Source organism: Toxotes jaculatrix, chromosome 2 (assembly GCF_017976425.1).
Source record: "Toxotes jaculatrix isolate fToxJac2 chromosome 2, fToxJac2.pri, whole genome shotgun sequence".
NCBI classification, from domain to species: Eukaryota; Metazoa; Chordata; class Actinopteri; family Toxotidae; genus Toxotes; species Toxotes jaculatrix.
The window spans coordinates 18,092,659-18,112,822 of NC_054395.1; the positions used below are offsets into that span (position 1 = coordinate 18,092,659).

General features: G+C 38.8%; 1 protein-coding gene across 1 annotated transcript; it reads left to right on the forward strand.

Annotated features, from left to right (window-relative positions):
- The first annotated feature begins 5,648 nt into the window (after positions 1 to 5,648).
- copz1 (COPI coat complex subunit zeta 1) lies at positions 5,649 to 10,223 on the forward strand. The gene is made up of 9 exons (XM_041053596.1): positions 5,649 to 5,747; positions 6,214 to 6,282; positions 7,129 to 7,210; positions 7,302 to 7,393; positions 8,337 to 8,392; positions 8,499 to 8,576; positions 8,710 to 8,761; positions 8,871 to 8,909; positions 9,560 to 10,223. Exons 1-9 carry the CDS (start codon positions 5,730 to 5,732, stop codon positions 9,605 to 9,607), a joined length of 534 nt encoding a protein of 177 aa, XP_040909530.1. The 5' UTR covers positions 5,649 to 5,729; the 3' UTR covers positions 9,608 to 10,223.
- The last annotated feature ends 9,941 nt before the right edge of the window (positions 10,224 to 20,164 follow it).

The window sequence follows — 20,164 nt, forward strand, 5'->3', positions numbered from 1 at the left end:
CATCACTTGAAGTATTCAAGACCTTTTATGTGCTGTAAAAGACCCACTTGCTGTGTCCATCATGTACAACGTAGTGGACAGATTTCATTTTTAAGAACCTTTGTTGATGGACACACTGAAAAATGTGTCTTTTTCTTCAGCCTTTGTGGGTACCACACAGGTTATGGTCCTCTATATACATTTAACGCAATATATACATCTAGCATAATATATACATTTAAAATAATCCCTGCAAAGTCTTTGTAAAATAAGCAAATGCAAATGCATGTAAAAGTTGCCTGTATTTAACGGAACCGTAGTCCATTTTCTGAAAAGTCAAAAAAGTCTAAAGTCATTTGCGGATTAAACAGCTTCAGGGTGTTACAAATGAATGCAACGCATTCAAATAGGAACCACATAGAATTTTTTTTTTTCTCAGAAATGCAAAGCCAAAAATACAAATGTCACAGTCATTTTCCTTGAATTGCAGTGAGAGAATTAACGTTTTTGACACTGTTAAACAAAAAACAAAATTAATTAGAAAGTCAAAACACATTTCCAGAAACCTTCACGCAAGTATACTGTTTAGTATGTTGGAAGTTTAGTACAAAAATTTGCTACATATACCTTCAAAGTGCGATAAATTGAATAATCTACAAAGTTAGTCATCTTATTTTAGTTCTTATAATAGCAGCTGATGGTAAAATTTATTAAACAATAATGCAAATTGTAATAGAGGTTGAATATTTGTATACAGGGTGGCATAAAAAGACTTTATCTGTGTGAATCATAGCAGCTTTACACTTACCATTCAAAGCTAATTGTGACACAACAGTAATTCAAGTAAACATTAGGATTTTTTAATTACCCAACTACAAGGAGTACAAGGATAAATAGGTTTGGAGTACTTAATGTAAATGTTTGCCCTAAATGTTGACCTGCCTTTTTATTATCGAGATATAAGTATATATAAAAATAAAATAAGTATATATTTTGAGGCCCAACAAAAATGGAGTTAAGACTTTCAGTAAGGCACTAAAAGCCATGAGAACATGGAAGGTTTTGTCTGGCCCAGTCCAATAACACATCCCACTGAGGCATAAATCACAATGTTTTTTCTGTCATTGTTCTAAGATGGAAAAAGTAGGTGGCTGACAGAGTCAAGAAAGGTGAATGTGTACCAGGAATCAAAGAAGGGACTTCCCAACTCAAGTTCCTAGCACCCAGCCCCTGACTCAACCACTGCCACAGCATGCCAAAGAGCACCCTGTTATTACTGTGACCACAGTGGTTTTGAATCTGGACACAGTTCCCAGGTCAACGCCCACGTTCCCTGTTTGTGTTTGTTTGCTTCAATTAGTCTTTGACATCTCTGCTTTCCAGCTTGCCTGAACCTCTCTGGGCTGTCAGCTTTTACTTATTTTGTGCCTTAGTGCTGCAAACAGGCCAGACATGCTAGCTGGCCTTAAATTTTCTTACTGACCATTAACTGGAGTATGTTAAATCTAATTAATGATAAAACATTCTTTTGTTGTTGGGTTTTGTTTTTTTTTAATTCCCCACCTCCTCTTTGTATCTCGGTATTTCCATGGCATTTCATTTGTTCATTAAAGATGGAGGAATGTGGCATCTTTGGTTTTGTCTTAACATCCAGAAAGCTGTATCAGACTTGAGTGGAAAAACCACCTCACTACTAAACAAAATGAATGTGTGCCTTGGGTTGTGGTATCAAAAAGGGAATATTTTTGGAGTCAGTTTCTGGGAAAGAAAAGAAAAAATAGAGTGCAGCTGTATTATTTTCTATTCTCATATCAGTTATTAACTAGCTGTAATCTTGATCTGAAATGTTAAAAAAAGAGAGGAAATTTTGTTATTTTTCCTTTAACATTTAACTTTTAATAAAAACAAGACTCCAAATAAAGAGAACATAAAAGTGGTAACAATCATATGCAGACTGGTACTCAACTGGAAAGAGCTTGTGAGTTTGATCCACCCACAGCATGTAGCTGAACTGTCTGGCTGATATCCAGTGTCACATATTTGCCTTAATCCTGCTGTTGGACATTATTAAAGATGCACATTGAAGTTTTTATGTACATTTATTATTTTTTCAAATGAGTTGAAGGTTAAATGATTCTCAGAGCAACAGTAAGTAGACAGACATTTGATCCAGAGATAAATTTCCATTGTTGTTCCTTAAAACGTTTGTCATGATGGTCACAGATTATCACTACCTGAAAAAGAGCAAATGAGGAACCTAAACATGCAGCATCATTCTTCTGAATGTCTCAATAAGGCCTGCGCTTATCTCAAGATGTATAGATAAAGATGTTTTGCAACACCAGCAATGTATTTCTTAATTATTTTTTTGATAGCTTTTGTTTCTCTTCATTTTTATTTTCACATATTACACATTAAATTCACATATTATTATAAATGGTGTTGGAAAATTGGGAAAAGGAATTAGAAATAAGAAAATTAAACAGATTTCTTTCCTTTTTTTTTTTTTTTTTTACTTGAGGTTCTCAAGCATTGCGTGTGTCTATAGACAGTACAACAGTACGTAAGTGATTATATACACCCATGTGTTCCTAACAGTGAATGATGAATGTCAAGGCTGGTTATTAATTCAGAGAGAGAGAGGGAAGGTAGGGAAAGGAGGATGTTGGCTGACGGAAGCTCTGCTCTATGCTGATAAAAGGACCACTTGGTTCTTAGGAAGGGAACTGCTAACTGCTGTGGTTGAGGCATTAGCTGGGGAGAGGGGAGCAGCCCATACTGTCACACTGCTTCATTCTGTCTATGTATTGCTATGCTATTAATTTCTACTTTTTAATCTTTGTGAGCAATAGACAGCACTAATAAGACACTGTAAATATTTGCTGAACTTGAACAGGAGAGGGGATCTCTAAGAGACATTATTAGTCTCAAGATTTTCTTTAAAAAAGTCTGCTTGTGCTTAATTCATAATTTATCATTATTCGTTTTAATACACATTTTTTAACAGAAATCATTAGCTTGGTTCCATTTTTAAGGCAGTGCCATCTGTGCTGCGCAACATCCAGAAAAGTAACAGTCATTGTAAACTTTCTGTATATTCATTCATTATATACTGCGTGTTGGTTCATCATTCAACTTTGATTCATCACCACTACCGACTCTGCCAGTCATCATCATCACTGTGATTCTTTTCAAAAACATATAAAGGTATGAATATGTCTGACTTTTCAGATGAGATGGCATGATGACAATGACATCTGAGAAGCTTTTAACCTTAATCTTAAGAGTTGAGCCAGTTCAAGGCCACATACAGTTTCCTCTCCAGTCAGGGTAATTTTGAAATCTTAGTGGCAGAATTGTGTAAACATAGTGTAGTATTGCAACATTGCATGGCTGCCTGCAGTACTGTTATGAATGCATGTCCAAATAGTTTGTATCTTTTGACTGTATGCAGTTGAATAATAGCTGTCCACTATTTGCTTTCAAAACTACATATATTCCAGCACTCTTTGAAACTATAACCCAAAAATATCTTACAGTAAGGTCAAACTGTGATGTCATTCATGGAGTGAGATAGAGGGAAATCCCCATCAGCCTGGGTTTCCAAATGCTTCCCAGAAGTGGGAACTAAGATAATTGGGCTTGGTTAAATGTAGGAGGATCCTGAAAAAAGATGTTGATGAGTACGAGCAAGCTAAAATGGCTTGTAAATGAGAGATTTTTTTTTTTTTACCATGCAGTCCTACAAAAAGCAGCAACCACCTTTAAGTCACCAGAGTTGTGATTATTCATAATAATGGTTTAAGTACAATAGTCATAGTAGACATTTTGAACTCTAAAATGAACCTCAATGGTAGGCCTAAGTCGAGTCAGTTGTGTTTACATAGCCCAATATAACATATCACAAATGTGTCTCAAGAGGCTTAACAACCAAAACAAAAAACAGCCTTTGATGGTGCGGGGAAAGTGGAGAAAGGTCCTTATAGCCCTTTAAGCAACATGAATGGGGAATTACATCTCAGAATTTAAAAAAGAGAGAAAGAAAGAAGAACCCTTTATGTTTTACTTTTGTGATAAAGTGAATGAGTTTGGGTTAGCTACAGCGATGGAAAGTATATTCACTCAAGTACTATGCTAGGGTACAATTTTCTTGTACCCTAGCATAGTCAAAATTGTACTTGTGTATTTATATTTTATGCTTCTTTATACTTCTACCCCACTTTATTTCAGAGGGAAAACAATGTACTTTTTACTTCTTCTTAAACCAGCAGGGAAATTAGCCTCACCTTCACCACCTGCAACATTAAAGTGACACGTACATTAATGTATCAATAATCTTAGACAACACCATATTTATTATTCTGAAATGGGCTATTCTGAATTATGTGTACTTTTATTTTTTAAACTTTAAGTATATTTTGATGCATTTTTGCACTTTTACTCAAGTGAACTTTTGAACGCAGAACTTCTGCCACCACTTAATACTTACAATGTTAAGATACAGTTGAAGGCTCAGCCAGAAAATTTGGGCCCTGCGCATGTGGTGTAAGAGTCAGCCTTCATTTCTCCACTAGTCACTTCTGAGACATGTATGTACACACGACTGAATAATAGCTTAACACCTGCATCTTTAGTGATTACTAAGACAATCAGTAAAGACAATTTTTGTAAAGCGTATTACAATATGTTGTTTCCTACATGGTTGTTTAGGTCTTTACTATGCCCTATGACAACAGAAGATAAGAAGCATCTTTTCTGGCCTCCACAGTAATGATGGACTTCTGTATATTAATAATGTCTTGTCTTCTTCTGTTGTTTATTAAAGTATTATAGTATAATAAACAACAGAAGAAAACATGCAGCCTGTAAAACATGCAGCCATGTTTTACAGTGCTATCTAGTTGTGTTCACTCTTGATGTTTGATATAAATGCATGTCATGCAGACGCTTGCTTGATATATCTGATAGTCACCACTTTATGTGTTCATCACGAGAAGATGGAGGGATGGAAATTTTGCTTAGTCTATCACCAAGATAGCTATTGCAATGTTACCAGTAATCTGTTTAGCAAAATTAAACTATTAGAGATATAGATAGACTTTCTAAAGAGACTAAAGTATAAAAAGAAATTTTATTTTAATTTTAAATTTAAAATCAAAAATAAAAAAATGTGAAAAATAATATAAAAATAAATCTAAATAATAGAAAATAGATAGATCGATAGATGGAGAGATAGATAGAGGAGGCTTTGGAGGCTGCAGTCTGTGGTGTTGTTCAATTGTGTTGAGTTATAACCGAAAGTGTTTATATTAGTTGTCTCCCCCATTCATGTCAGTGAGAGTAGGCTAAGTAACAACAAAACCTCTATGTATAATTCAATACAGTTCAACAGAACCACAAACTACATCGTCCAGAAAGACCATATGGTTGAATTGACATCACTCTAAAACAATGCCAATGAAAACTGAACATTAAGCCTTCACACAAGGAGGATTTATTGTAAGACTGTTGTATTAGACTGCATTAGTTTTAGCTATGTGTAATAAACTGCCAAATGAGCGTCTATCAATTTACTTTCAGCATAAATAAAATATATTTTCACTCTTGGCTCCTCTCCCAGCGAGGAACTGCTCTTTGCCCTTGTGCGTAAAACGCAACAGTGCGTCAGCCAATGGGAGAGAGCCTCATTTACTGTGCGTAATACATATGCTGCTACTAGCCTGCTAGTGGGGTTGCTAACAGGAATCAAGATGGATTCTCACTCACTGGTAAACCTAATGCTTGTATCTGTTTTACACAGTATACGTTTCATTCAAGTTTATACTTATAAGTGTTTCACGTGATCTGTTTGTTGAAAATTGTTTCTCGAAACGTAGCAAAAAAGGAAATTTAGCTATCAAGTTAACTGGTGTTGTCTGCGTTGGCTAACCAGCTAGCCTCGGTGAAGTTAGCTTCGTGTGTATGCGGTTATTGGTGATGTGGAAGTGTCATGTCTTCTTTCTGACACGGCGAATTAGCGTTTCAAAAACTGTTTGTATCACTGAAGACCGGTAGTTTGTGTTTGTTTCATTCGACCCATTCTAGGGCCTCCGTGACCGCCTGTCGTAGTTTGTGCTTACCGGTAAAGTTTCCGCTTATGACAACATATGTTTGACCAGTGAGCTAGCTTAACGTTACTATCATACGATTCTGATGAAAACTAAAACCAGTGCTTTTTGTTCGCTATCTTCACAGGAACCATCCTTATACACCGTCAAAGCAGTTCTGATTCTGGACAACGATGGAGACCGGCTCTATGCCAAGGTATGATTTAGAATTGTGCAGTAAACTTATCCTCACTGGTTAAAAATTTCTTTAGTAATTCCTTACCGACCCCTTCACTTAGGTTCAACCATGAGACCGTTTTTTTTCCAGTACTGTTCATTGAGGCACCAATGTCTTTAATATGTTTAGCTAATTTATAAAACTGTTTTTGGATTATATCTGAGGGCAGATATAATTTTCCTGATTTGTATGCAGCTTATGTTAATATTCAGTTGTTATAAAAACACTTGAAATCTTTAGTTTTCATTAGGAAGGCAAATATTTTTGTTGGAGGGCCACATTTGGCCTACGGGATGTTATTTGTGTTGTCTGTTACCAATGCCTTAGAGGATAAGTCTGGTAATATTCTATATTTTTCATGTTGTCAAACAAATTCCATAAAAAGACTCTGTGCCAATAGACCTCCATTGTTGTCCAAAAGATATTACAAACATACCAAACACAATCCGATCCTTATGTTGCAAATACTCATTAATACATCAAATCTGCAGCATATGGACCATTTGCTCTTGATTGAGTATTGTTGGTTTAGGAAGTAATTAACCCTTTTAGAAGAAAATAAAACTACATTTCTGTGGCCCATTTCCAACATATTTATATTTTCAGTAGGAATAAATGGGCTTAGGGCTGAGTACCGCAGACCGGTAGGGGAAGTCAGAAAGTACTGTGAGACTGATTGACGCACTTTGTTTTTTTTTATTTGTTTGTTGTTTTTTTCAGATATAGAAAATAATTGGCCTTATTCTTTAATAAAAATGTGTGTGATGTGGGTTTTGATTTACATGTCAAAATATTATAACATCTTCAATTTCAATCTTTGTGCAGTATTATGACGACACATACCCGACAGTGAAGGAGCAGAAGGCATTTGAGAAGAACATATTCAACAAGACACACAGGACGGACAGTAAGATATGTTTATCATATTAAAGACAGTCACTTTTCTTCTCTCAGTAAATGTCTAATAACATGGAATGGCTGTCTTTGTGTACCCATAGGTGAGATAGCGTTACTCGAAGGCCTTACTGTTGTCTACAAGAGCAACATAGACCTCTTCTTTTATGTGATTGGAAGTTCACATGAAAATGAGGTATGTTTAATTTTAGAATTTTCCTCAGTCACAGAAGATCAAGCAGCAAATGTTGAGCATTGATATTTTCCCTAATACCATATTTCAAAGTAATAAAACACCTACAGACTTGTACAGATTCATCTGTTTCTTAAAATGAGTTAATTTTACACTGTTAGTTTTTTGTTTTTTTTTTTATTTTTTGTTGTAATTTGTGTTCAACCAAAACATGGTTTTAAAATTAATTTTGCAGTCTGCTGTTCATTTAAAATTTTACTTCCACGTATCATTCTTTTTTTTTTTCCTCTCAGTTGCGGGGGTTCATTTCATGTAGACAGCAAAGATAAGAGATAGACGTTCAGATCAAAAAGAAACTTTGCACCTGTTATGCAGAATTTCATTTCCACACAAATTTCAGAAGCCCAGAATGCACCAGTTAAACTGAATGTTTTGGCTATGATTTATCTGGCAAATTTATTCTCTTTTGAGCTGCGCAACTGCGTTTTGCTTCTTGGTTCATATTATTCAGGCGTAGTGCCCCCAGTATTGTGACATGCACTCTGTGGCTATATAAACAAAATTGATTGATTATCAACTTGAGCTTAACTATCTGTATTTAAGTATTAAAATTGTTTTTTTTTTTTTTTTTTTTTTTTTTTAAATAAGTGTTGAATAGTCATTTTATAATTAAAAGAGAGTTTTATCCCTTATCAAACTGGATTGAAGTTTGGTGGGTAACTTTGTCTGTTATTTAGTTAAGAGCCTCCACAGGCAAAGAGAGAATTTGACGTAGCTTGAAATTGGAAGAAATTGTGTGCCTTAAGGTCCAGAGAAAATATTGTGAACACTGTGAAAAGTTATAACACACATTGTTTCTTGAATAACGTTTTTTCCCCAGATGATACTGACACTGTGGACCCATTAGACAAGAACAGATTCTGATATATTGTTTTATTCTCAACAGCTTATGCTTATGGCTGTTCTAAATTGCCTCTTTGATTCACTCAGTCAGATGTTGAGGTACGTTTTGGCAGCTGTTATTTATTCCCCAAAAAAAAAAATCTGCAAATCTTTTTCTGTTGTCTAGAAAGTTAAGCTTGACGTGTGTTTTTGTCTTACTCTGTAGAAAAAATGTTGAAAGGAGAGCTTTGTTAGAGAATATGGAGGGGCTCTTCTTGGCTGTGGATGAGATCGTGGATGGAGGGTAAATAAGGACCAAGCTGCTTGAAACTTTTGATTCACAATGATCTCTTCTTAAAATGACTGCAGTATTAGTGCAGTCTTTTTTTTCTGTGGGTTTACTAACTGTTGGTCTGTCTTTCTGCGGTCTCCTGCAGTGTGATCCTAGAGAGTGACCCGCAGCAAGTTGTGCACCGTGTGGCTCTTAGGGTGAGCTTCTCTCCTCTCCTCTCCTCTCCTCTCCTCTCCTCTCACAAATATTCAGCAAGGTTTGATGTTGGTTGTGTCAGCTGTAAACATAACATAATTGTTCCTGTAGGGGGATGATGTGCCTTTGACAGAGCAGACAGTCACCCAGGTGAGAAAAACATCCCTGCCTCGATCTTCTCTCTGCTATAAAGTTTAAAAGCTCCATTAGTTTATTGACTGTTAAAACTCATTACTTCAGAACCTGTGAATACAAGGGCATTGTTATGGCATCATTCCCCTCTACCCCCACTTTGTCACTCACCTCTGGGTTTGTCTTATATTGCATTCTGTTATATGCGTGACAATGTACATGATTACTAATTATTTTGTGGTAAGGTAGTAGGTAGCCAACGGTGGTTCCTGCGCTTAACTTCGTACATGAGTCTGTCTGTGTGTGAGATCCTCTTGATTAATGTTGTCATTTAAGAGGCCTGAGACTGGCTACCGCCACCCCTCCTCTAGCTGTGATTAATGACTGTCCCCAGTACCCATGCTTTATGGTTATGATTCTGCTTTCATTCAATGAATTAAGATGATTAATTAGATCTTGCATATTTCTCTGCATTTCCATCCCTAGTTCATCCTTCTTTGTTCATTTTATTTTTTAAGCAAGCATATGTAACTTTTTCTGTTCTTTCCTTTTACCTCCCTAACAAGATTCCACTTGTTGTTCATTTTATTTTCTTGATACTAAGGGTTCGTCTCATTTTACTTTTAAAGTTTGTGACCTGCTTGGTCTAACCTAGTTTTTCTCCACAGGTTCTTCAGTCCGCCAAAGAACAGATCAAATGGTCGCTTCTACGATAAATCCACACCTATACCAGTCTGCCAGTTAACCACTGTTCAGCCCAGTCTTCATGGCACTGATCCACATATTCCTTTTCCTCCGATTTCCACTTCCTCAATCAAAGCTGCGAAGAGTGCCACTGGCAGATCCAGTCACACTCCCAGGACTATTGCTCGATAAAGTTTCATTTTCCCTTTTTTTTCCTTTCTTTCTTTTTGAGCAGACTTGTATTGTATGACATAATCCACACGAGGGTGAGATAAGGTGTACATTCCAGTACCAGGGCTGGCATGTTCTGTTATGTTTGTTTGGTTTTTAATTACCGAACCCGGGTGTTTATTAACCCAGTGAATTGCTCTATTAGACAGTGATAAACTTCAACATAGCCTGTGACAACATTCCATGTGTCTCCTAGAACAAGAATTTAATCCCATTCGACGGAACCCTATCACCTCTAGATTACTGTTCTAAGTTTTGAGGCACTATCTCTATTACTTAATGTACATGATTATTGTGATGAAAAAGTATACATCTAGTACTGTAGTCATACCACTGATCACAGAGGTATGTTTTACATTCATTTTGTCTGGGAATTTTCCACCATCAGATACTACTAATAAATGTTTCTTGACACTGGCATGTGAATGGCTTCACCATTGTTTGCAATGCAGAGCGTATGTCATGGTTTTTTTTTTTTTTTTTTAATATCTGCAAATTTAGTGGCTTTTTAAGAACTAGTGTTTCCTTATTTCAGAGCTGCCACGCTTGTCTGCTCTTTGTTCTTCAAGACCTCAGCAAGAACCAGAGACACTAGGGCTCTGGAGCAAGGGCTCCATCTCCTGGTGTCTGCAGCAAAGTGCCAAAGTGGAGGTACACAACACTGTAGACAGGGTGTTAGGGACAGTTAGAGGTGGGGGAGGAGACTCATTCATGCATCTATGATCAGGGGCTTACACTGGACTGTGTACTGTCACATGCAGATAAGTTTTATGGAGTCATACTTGATTCATTTCCTCTTCCTGTGTGCATCATGACTTGTGTGCTTCCATGTATGGACCCCCACCGTCACACACTGCCGTCATATGCTCATTTTAATGCAAATGAAGGATACACTCCAGAGAGAAATGGATGTGTGAATAGACACTACATCATGTTGGTCTGATGCATATTACAGGAGAAGAAATGATATATCTACATTCTTCCAGCTAGGTGTCCCCCATATGTTCTCATGGTGGTCATTTGAAGGTATTTTTCATTAGCAGAGATTTGTGTTGGTTTCACAACAAACAGATCGAGCCATGCCTAATCTGAACCACGTTAGGTAGCAGGTCTTGTTACAGCTCATGTCTCCTCTTTCTTTGTCCTTACAGCCAGACACCTCATCTTACTGTACCTGTGGCATATCTGTTGGCCAGCGTTAAAAATCATTAAGCTGCTGTTTGTAGCCTTTTCGCAAATTGGCATGTTTAAAAAGTTTGGCGGATTTGTTCTGTTTCTTTCTCTTATCTAGATCTAAATATGACATTTGGCTTATACATCTAAGTGTGGAACAGATAAAGTGAATGCTGTTGATGTAGAGATGTCCGTGGCCTGGAGCAGTTTGTGGAAAGGATCACACACATTGGCAGTAATGTAGGAATGCAGACCATTTATTTGCCCTTTGGGAAATTTCATACCTCTTCCACTGGTAAATAATCAATTAAATCTTGTGGGGGAAAATGGCCCTTGGAAGTGTGAAATGCGGTCATGGTATTTTGAGACATGTAGGAGAAAAATAACAAAAACATTGTAATTTAATGACTCTTGTGCGCATACTGTAGGTTTTGTGGAACATTTCTGTTAAATGAAAATACATTTTAGTGTTTCTGGGCCAGAGGAATTTATTGATTTCAGTTACTCAGCTCAACTGAGAAAAAAATAAAAATATTTCTAGGTCAAACAGTATAAGTAAGTATAAATGTCTAAAACGTTCTCTGCATGTTTATATTAATCACAGTTAAGTGCTGGGAGATAGCAGTTGATGGAAAAGTGAACTGTGTGTGAGTTTGTTTGTGCCTGGATGCATGCATGTCGGTTGATGTTTTTACATACATAGAGAGCAGTGTAGTCAATGAAACTGTTATTGGCTCTGACCTGTGGACCTATTGTCTTGGATTTGCTCCAGTTTGATTCAGCCCTCGAGTCTGTGGCTCTTTATGGCTGCAGAGATAGCATGAATGGAAGCTATGTTGATTCTACTCGCTAAAGTGTTTTACTGGAGAAAGAGCAGTAAGAAAGGGAAAGGTAATCACTATAAATGGACTCTATTATCGCAGCAGTTTACTGTTGTCGCAACAGTTTGCTGGTATAATGAGGACAGCTTCTGTCTCTGTGTGTGGTTTCAGTGAGAGGCTGAAACATGAAGGTTAAAGAGGACAAGGTTTGTAGAAGTAGACAGCAGTAAATGTGATTAGATGAGATCACAGCAAGGGCACAGCGGGGAAGAGAGAGGGTTAAAACAAATTCCACCCAAGGTGCTTGTCTGGACCCTCGCTCTTCATCTAGATAGCCCTGCAGCACCATCTGCAGCTCAGTGACTTGCTTTCATCTGCTAATTACAGTTGCACCATCATAAAAAACCAGCAAGGTAATTTATATTAATTATACAGGAATGAGTATAACAGTTTGAAACGCCATGGCTTGACATGCAGTACATAACATGCAGTAAAATTGTCAGAGACGTGTGGGCTAGAGCCTTGTAATTGATCGATGCATACAGTGGAAGAGTCGCTCTCTTTCTCGTGTGTGTGTGTGTGTGTGTGAGTGGACTGTGTGAATTAGAGTCAATAAATTATCATCATCTGTAAGCTTACAGGGTCTTTATGTCATAGTCAATGGGCCTGAGCACCCATCCAATGCCTTGCCCTGCTAAAGAGAAACAACGCTGGGGAAAACAATGACAGTATGTTGGACCCAATACAGTAAACATATTAAAAGAAGTGCCATTATATTGTCTAAGCAGGACAAAGGGCAAGACCCACATGATGTTTAATGACACAGCGTATTAAAATTAAATAGGCTGTTTTACCTCTACTGCTCTCACATTCCCACTCAGTAGATGATACTAAGATTTAACAGAATGATATTAACGTAATGTTCAGGAAGGCAGCCCAACTTGAAAGGAAATCGACCTTTCTGTTCTAAAACTGCATAAATTCAGTCACACTAAACTAAACCACCATATCTGCAGAATCATTGTAAACATAGACGTTCAAAATAGGTCATTAAAGTGCACGTGGTGGGGTGAGTATGTGCATGCAGAGAGAAGATGGTATGGGCCCAGGCTTGCTTCCTTTGCCTCAGCAGCATCTCAACGGCCTGATGTGGTTTATGGCCCCAGTTGCCCTCTCTGGGTCTGTTTATGGATTCCCATAGAATAGAGAATCATGGCCACTCCTGGAAAAGCCAGCCAAAAACAACACCTCCACCACTGCACTCTTGCCTGCCTTTGCCATAACTCAACACATTGTTTATGTTTCTGAAGAGAAAAAAAAAAGTATTCTTAGTAATCACATAAGATGACTGTAAATTCTGATGCTAATGTTTAATTTTTTTTGTTGATGTAAGATAAAAACGTCACCACAAATGTGGCTGGTTTATTGGATGTCGTTATAGGTTGGTGAAAAAATTGTGGGCTTTGTTAAGGGAAAGCTTTTTCCTTGGGGTTGGAATAGCATTGCCTTTGGAGGACCAGTTATTTTACGATACCTGTAAGATTTATTACATGAAAATGTTCAACTTTGATAGGATAATGAAAGTGCACCACCAAGGGCATTGTTAATCGAGGAAATATTCTACCTGATGTGTTTTCCCTCTGCTGTTTTCCCCACAGTTCTCCTGTGCAAGTGTAGTGCATTACTCTTTACTGAAAGCATACTTGAAAAGAGTGATAGTGGAGGAACTCTGGATGTGAAAATACTCTCAGGTCAAAACTAGTACTGGTTAGATGCAGCAAGGCCATATTGTGCTTCTTTGTGGTTAGATGGCAAAACAAAATCCTCAAGCGTAGTTGCTTGGGTTTGCTGTGCCGCAGGGGAAACTCCATCATCCTCTGAAACTGCGCAACTGGGGCACATCTGTTTAGTGGATGGGCTCAACTGGACTCTGGCCCCGACCCCTCCTCCAGACCCTCACAGACGGGCTGTAATCCCGAGGGGAGCGTGTAGCCGGGCGTCTGTCGCTGCTACTGATGGTGCTGTGTCATGACAGTCAGAGGTTACTGGGTTACAGCTGTTATCAAACAGTCAGCACTGAGTTTTGGTCAAGCAGTGATGCAGAAGAGCACTAAAGAAGAGCCATCAGTCATTTTCACTGTAGACAGTCAACATCAGACTTGGCCCTGCTGGCCGTAAAGCTTTATGAGTGTTGCTGTTGGTGTTATTCAACTCCCACTGCATCCATCAGTCTGTTTGTGCTTTTTTTCTGGCCACGTTTAGTCTTGTTGTGCTCAAAAAAAAAATTCCTTGGCATGCCCTACACTGTTTTACTACAATATGTGTGTACGTGAGTTTGCAGCAGGGGCTAAAGAATGTAAAGAAAAGCTTTCTTTTTTTTTGTGGCATACCTCTGAACACTCAGCTTGTTCCCTCCTCTCTTTGTCATCTACTCTTTCTCACTTTCTCCCCTCCCTCCCCGTGGATTCCCCAACCACACCACAACACCGTTAACAGACGCGGCCCTGACAGATTTACTGCCATCGTCTTTCCATTGGCCGCCAGCGTGACAGCTGAGATTTAATGCTGCCTTCTCATTGGCCAAAAGTTGACAGGTTAATTTATGGGTGCACTGTGATTTGATGCCTCCTGCCTTTGAAGTGAGTTACAGCTCTGTCGCTTATAGGACACAGAAACGGTGTCAGGTTGCAATCGTAAAATCTTATCCCTGAAGGGAGGTGGCGCTGGAGTATAATAGTCCTGACGTCATGAGAGGAGAAGAGACCTTCTTGTGAGCACAGAGGAAGAACGGAGAAATGTGTGATAGGGTAAAATCCTAGGTGTCTGTCCAGAAAATGCTTTGAACAGTTCACAAAATATGCTGTTAATGCCGAAGAGAGCAATTCAGCTGTGGTACAGAGAAAGAAAAATGGAAAATGAATGTGCATCAGTCTTAGCTTCCTTAGCAGGACGTCTGACTTAGAGGTCAGAGGATCCTAAATGACTGAGTAATTCACTGTATCGCGCAGCTGATCAACACCAGCAAACTGCCAAAGTCACTTTGCTGTCTGACTACTGTGTCTCCTCACTGCAGCACCAGTGTTCGTGCAACGCCATCATCTATCTGCACCCCTATGTCTTCATCAGCCTGACAGTCTGTCCTGACAGGATCAAGAAGAGCGAGAATGTGGCCCTGTAACAGCCTTGACCCATGGAAATCTCTAAGGGTAAATAGCATGGCTGCCCCTGCCCTGTCTATCAACCCCTAGTGGATTCATGCACCGTTTCCCTTGGATATCAAATCCCACTCTTTACTCTTTCACTTCACACTTGAGGTCGTCTGCTCAAGTGGAAAATTGTCTGAATATAAAGAGACAGAGGAAAGCCCTGGACTTGCCTTGTCAAGTGGGATTGCATAATTTCATAAGTGGCCTTCTCATGAACTTGATGACTTGGGGTTACATGACATGCCCTCTGACAATGTGCCATGTTTGAGAAAGAAAACAGGTTTTACATCTTAAAGATACATTATCCCTTTGAACTCAGGGGAATGATGGATAGTTTGGCGGCGTTTTAGAAGAGGTTGAGACAAATATACCTGTGCAGATTTAACTGTTTAAATGAGATTTTTTCTGTACGATCATACTATGTTTGTGAACCTTTGTCTTTGTTGTTCTGCTGTTTGTAGAATGTCTTTAATATGTAATTCTGACTCTTTTTGGACAGGTGAAATTACATGGTTAGGCAGGCATCCTCCATCTGTAGTTTTGAGGTCATGGAAAAATCTTTGCTGACAGTTGATATTCTGATAAACTCCGGTCGTGGCCTCTCACATAAATATGTCTTCTGACAGCAGTGAGTATCTAGCACCTCTGAAGCCCAAATATGGAGTTTTTACAGTGGATGAGACTGTGATGATCTAAAACTTCACATGGTCTCCTTATTGTGTTATAACTTGTCAATATTAATTTAAAAAGACTAAGAGCCCACAGCCATGCTTGTGGCTCTGTGAGACTGTGGCACAGTAGAGCTTTTGAGCTGAATGCCAAACCCAGTGTTATGCTCACAATGTCAGGGGTTCATGAACGTCTGTACCGAGTGTCATGGCAATCCATCCGATAGTTGGTGAGACCAGACCAGAAATGTCAGCCTCAAATCGGCATTAGAATAAAAATCCAAAGTCAGTGGGATAGAGTATCAGCATGACTATCTACCAAATTTTGTGCCAATCAGTCCACTAGATCCTGCAATATTTCACAGACTAAGTGAAAACTTAAACCTGCCGGTGGTGTTAGAGGAAAAGTCGGGGGATCACCAAAGTCAGTAGGATTGATTCTCTGGGCTCCCTGAATGTCTGAACAAAATTTCATGGCAATTCATCAAATAGTTGTTGGGATAATTCTGTCTGAACCAAAGTGGCGGACCAGCTGACTGACTGATATTGCCACCCCTAGAGCCGTGCCACCATCATGACTGAACATGGTCTAATTTATGTATTTACTGAATGTGAGTCTGTTCACACAGTTCAAACACTTCTTTTCCACAACGACCATGTGGTGTCATTTACAAAGCCTGTATAATCCCACAGTTGATGATAATGACTCCTCCTAAACTATATAAAACTTTAACAGCACTGTGTCCTGGCCTACCATAAATGATCAGAAAGCTGTTCGTACGAAGTTAAATAAACCCTTCCTCTTGGCATGTTGCCCCTTTTAAAAGACTATTATAGATGTCAGATAGGCCTGTAAGATTAGAGGAAAGCAAACTGTTGAAGTCTGGGGTGGCGCTTACACTCAGCGACCCACATCGCAGCTGATGGGTTGTTACCTGGAGAAGCAGCTCAGTCCCAACGTGTCCCAACAAGCTGTAAATTAATAGTGTGGCGTAAAGCCAAGGCATGTTGCTGTATCTGTATCTGTCAAGGTTAGGTCACGCACAACTGAACTTGATCTTTGTAAATGCATCTGTATGCTTTAGACCCTCAGCAAAGGTGTAGATGGTATGCCATCGTGATTGTAAGCGTGCATGCACGATACCATGACCATGAAACTGAAGCAGCTAAATGGAATTCAGCCATTATTTATTTTATTATATACTTTTGTGTTTTTCTACTGTGACATGTAAAAATCTCTTCCATGAAAACATTGGTCACATATTCAAAAAGTTTCGAAGAAGCTAATAATCTCTTTTCCCCTTTTCCTCAAAGCGTCTAACCAGTTTTTCTCTCTTCTCCTTCTCTCTCAGATTTTATTGGGGATTTCACTTCATTAAGGCAAACTGCAAAAAGGTAATTTTGAAATTTCAGGTTGCAAACTTCACTGAAGGTTCATTTTCATTTATGAATATTCATGATTTAATTTGATCAAAACATGCAAGTAGGCCAAACTTTATCTCTCCCATGTCACCAGTCAGTCGGTGATGGCTTTCGCTTCTCTTCTCCTGAGTGTTGTATTTTGAGTACTGGGAATGATGTTTGCAGGCTAATTAATCTTGTTGAGTTACACTAATTAGGAAAATAGTGGCAGATGTCTGAATATGGGACAGTTTGAAGCATGATGTGACAGAACATTCCCCATCAGAGACATTTTGTGAGGCAGGTGGCTGGCAAACGTCTCCTCTGCCACTTCAATACCTTTACTAGATTTTGGTAACAGTAGCAGTAATACCCTTGCACCCTGTGGACGCTGTATACACCAACTTTGTTTACACTTTGGAGGCCATTTTGTCCATCTCAAACTGGTATAAAATGGCTGCCATTTGCCAAAATGTCTTAGAAAACCTTCCCTTACCCGGCTATTCTTTAATTTTGCACCACTGAAGTTCTCATATTGGTACATGACGCCTGTTGGTTATAACGTCGACCAGGATTCAGTTGCATACATAATTTATTTCTGAATAATAGCCCCTAGTGTTAGAGAATATTACAATATTTGGTAATCATTAATAAGTAATGCATTCAGTCTTTCTCTACTCATTGTTTGACAAGAACTTTAAATTTATGGCAGATTCTTTCATGTAATATCAAATAATTATTGAGCAAGTGTGATAAGTCAAATTGATGTTTTTACATTCATGCTGCCACGGTTGGGTTAACATTAATATGCATGTAAGTAAGTTGTGAGAGCACCAACAGGGTCATGTTCACAGTTATTTAATTTCAGATTTGCTCTCTGGCTGATTTTCCCATTTCTGTTTTTCATTTAAAGGAAAAACAGCCGCTGCATTCTCATTTATTGTCATATCTCGATTGCCACGTGCAGTGAACACCGTATCTACATGAACGTTTGAGGACATGTTCACTTAGGTGTCCAGGAAAATGGGAGTAACCCGGACAGATGAATTGAAATTTTAATGACGAGTAGCAGCACCACGCTGACGGCCATGGAACACCTCAGACAGCTTAAATATCACCACTAATTAACACAGAGAGGTGGGCTGTCACAGGCATGATGGATGTTCGAGAGAGGGGGGTGGGGGGGTGGGTGCAGATCGCTGCTTTCAACCAACCAGCGATTCCTTTATTAATCAAAGGCTGAGATGAAAAGGCTCTCCCACACCTCGGGGAGAGGGAGATAGCAGGAGCTATTGTTGGGAGGGTTTCAATCATTCGCCGTGAGCCTGTGATATATTTGATCAGGGGGCATCCAAACATTTGTTGGAGATAGAACGTTTCTGCTGCTGAGCGCTTGTTTTTGTAAACCTCTGAACCACCCATATGTTGACACAGCCACAGTATGCGCAGTCAGCTTAGATTTACTAGTTGTTGGCGAAATTTCTGTTTGGAGGACCTATTTTTTTCAGCCCTCTGACAGGTGAGGTGAGCATGTAGAGAGTTGGCTATCAGTCTTGAAGAGTGCTCTCCTCCCTGATGGAGTGAGCCAGACAGAGCACAAGGCAGCACTCCTACACTTTACCTCTGGACTGACTCCATGATCAGTCTGTCTCACAGAGATGATTTCGAACCTAGATGATTTCAGCACTTTGTGTATGAAGATGGAGTGTTATCTCCCCCTCTCTGATCTCCTCCCCATCTACCTCACTTAAGGAGGTCCATTGTTAAGTGCCAGGGGCCTGTGGGTGCTGTAAATCAGGCTGCAGAGGGAGGGGATGTCTCCCATGGGGGGAAACGCACACTCCCAGCAGCCTTCAGGCTGATCTCATCCTGCCTGTCTTAATGCTTTAATTAAAGAACTGGTCAATAGCAAAGAGGAAGGTGCTAAAGGGTATGATCTGCACCTCCTAACGTACGACTGATGTGGCAATAGCCTCACAGGCAAAATGACGGGGCAGTGTACTCGAAGAAATTCTTTCCTCCTGTCTGAGGAATGTGGATATCAGCTATCACCACACAGATGGTTATGTCTGTTTGATTGCCCACTTTGACAATAATACTTCTTAACAGCAACATTTTAAAGAAATCATCTTTACACAGGACTGACAGATTTCCACCACAGATGTTTTAACAAGTTTTGAAATCCAATTTGAATTTGCAACCTCATAAAATGTGACTGTTTTGACATAGACGACTTTTACCTGAATTTTTAGATTTCTTTGCAAGTCCTAAGCAGTGGAATGTAATATCCTATGTGGGTCATAAATTACCAATCAAGCCTAGGGCTTGAATGGTTATTTAAAAAGACCCCTGAGAACTACACAACACTTGGCTTTGCAAAGTGCAAGTAAACATCGGTTTCTTACTGTCGAACGAGGAAGGTTGTAAAGAGACTGTAGCTTAGCATACACCTCCCTCTTGTGGTGCAGACAAGGTTCTGTGTAAACCTACTAAAGTGACTGAACTGTTTTGCGGTGTGTAGGTGTGCTTCTCATATGTTAGGAGCTGCTGTTTTCTTCAGCTTCGTGTGATTGGTAATTGATTAAGTTTGGTTTTCTTGAACAGAAAAAAGGACTCCATCTTAAGACTCTGGTACAAGGAGATTTGTTACTGTTTTGCACAATTAATCAGTTTGTTTAAAGACATATTTTCAGAGGATATCAGTGGTTAAATTGGGTTTTATTTACAGCCTTGTTTAGATAGATAGATAGATAGAGATACTTTATTTGTATTATTTATTTGTTTGTATAAGAAATGAGTAAATACCTTCTCTAATACACACTAATGCATGTTGATTCATATGTTTTTGTCTTAAGAGTATGATGGTCTTCTGACAAAACCTTTGTATTCAAGCCAACTGTAAGTGGAGATAGAAGCTGACTCCCTTTCTACACACACCTGCCTCTCAAGATTCATTTTCATAGAAAGTTTTTATCTTTGTGTTTATCTATATGTTTATCATTCCTGTGAATCAGTTGTAGGTATTTTTCAGCTAGAGAACTGTGTAATAATCATGAATTTTCCCCCAATCTGGAAAAAAAACATTTTAA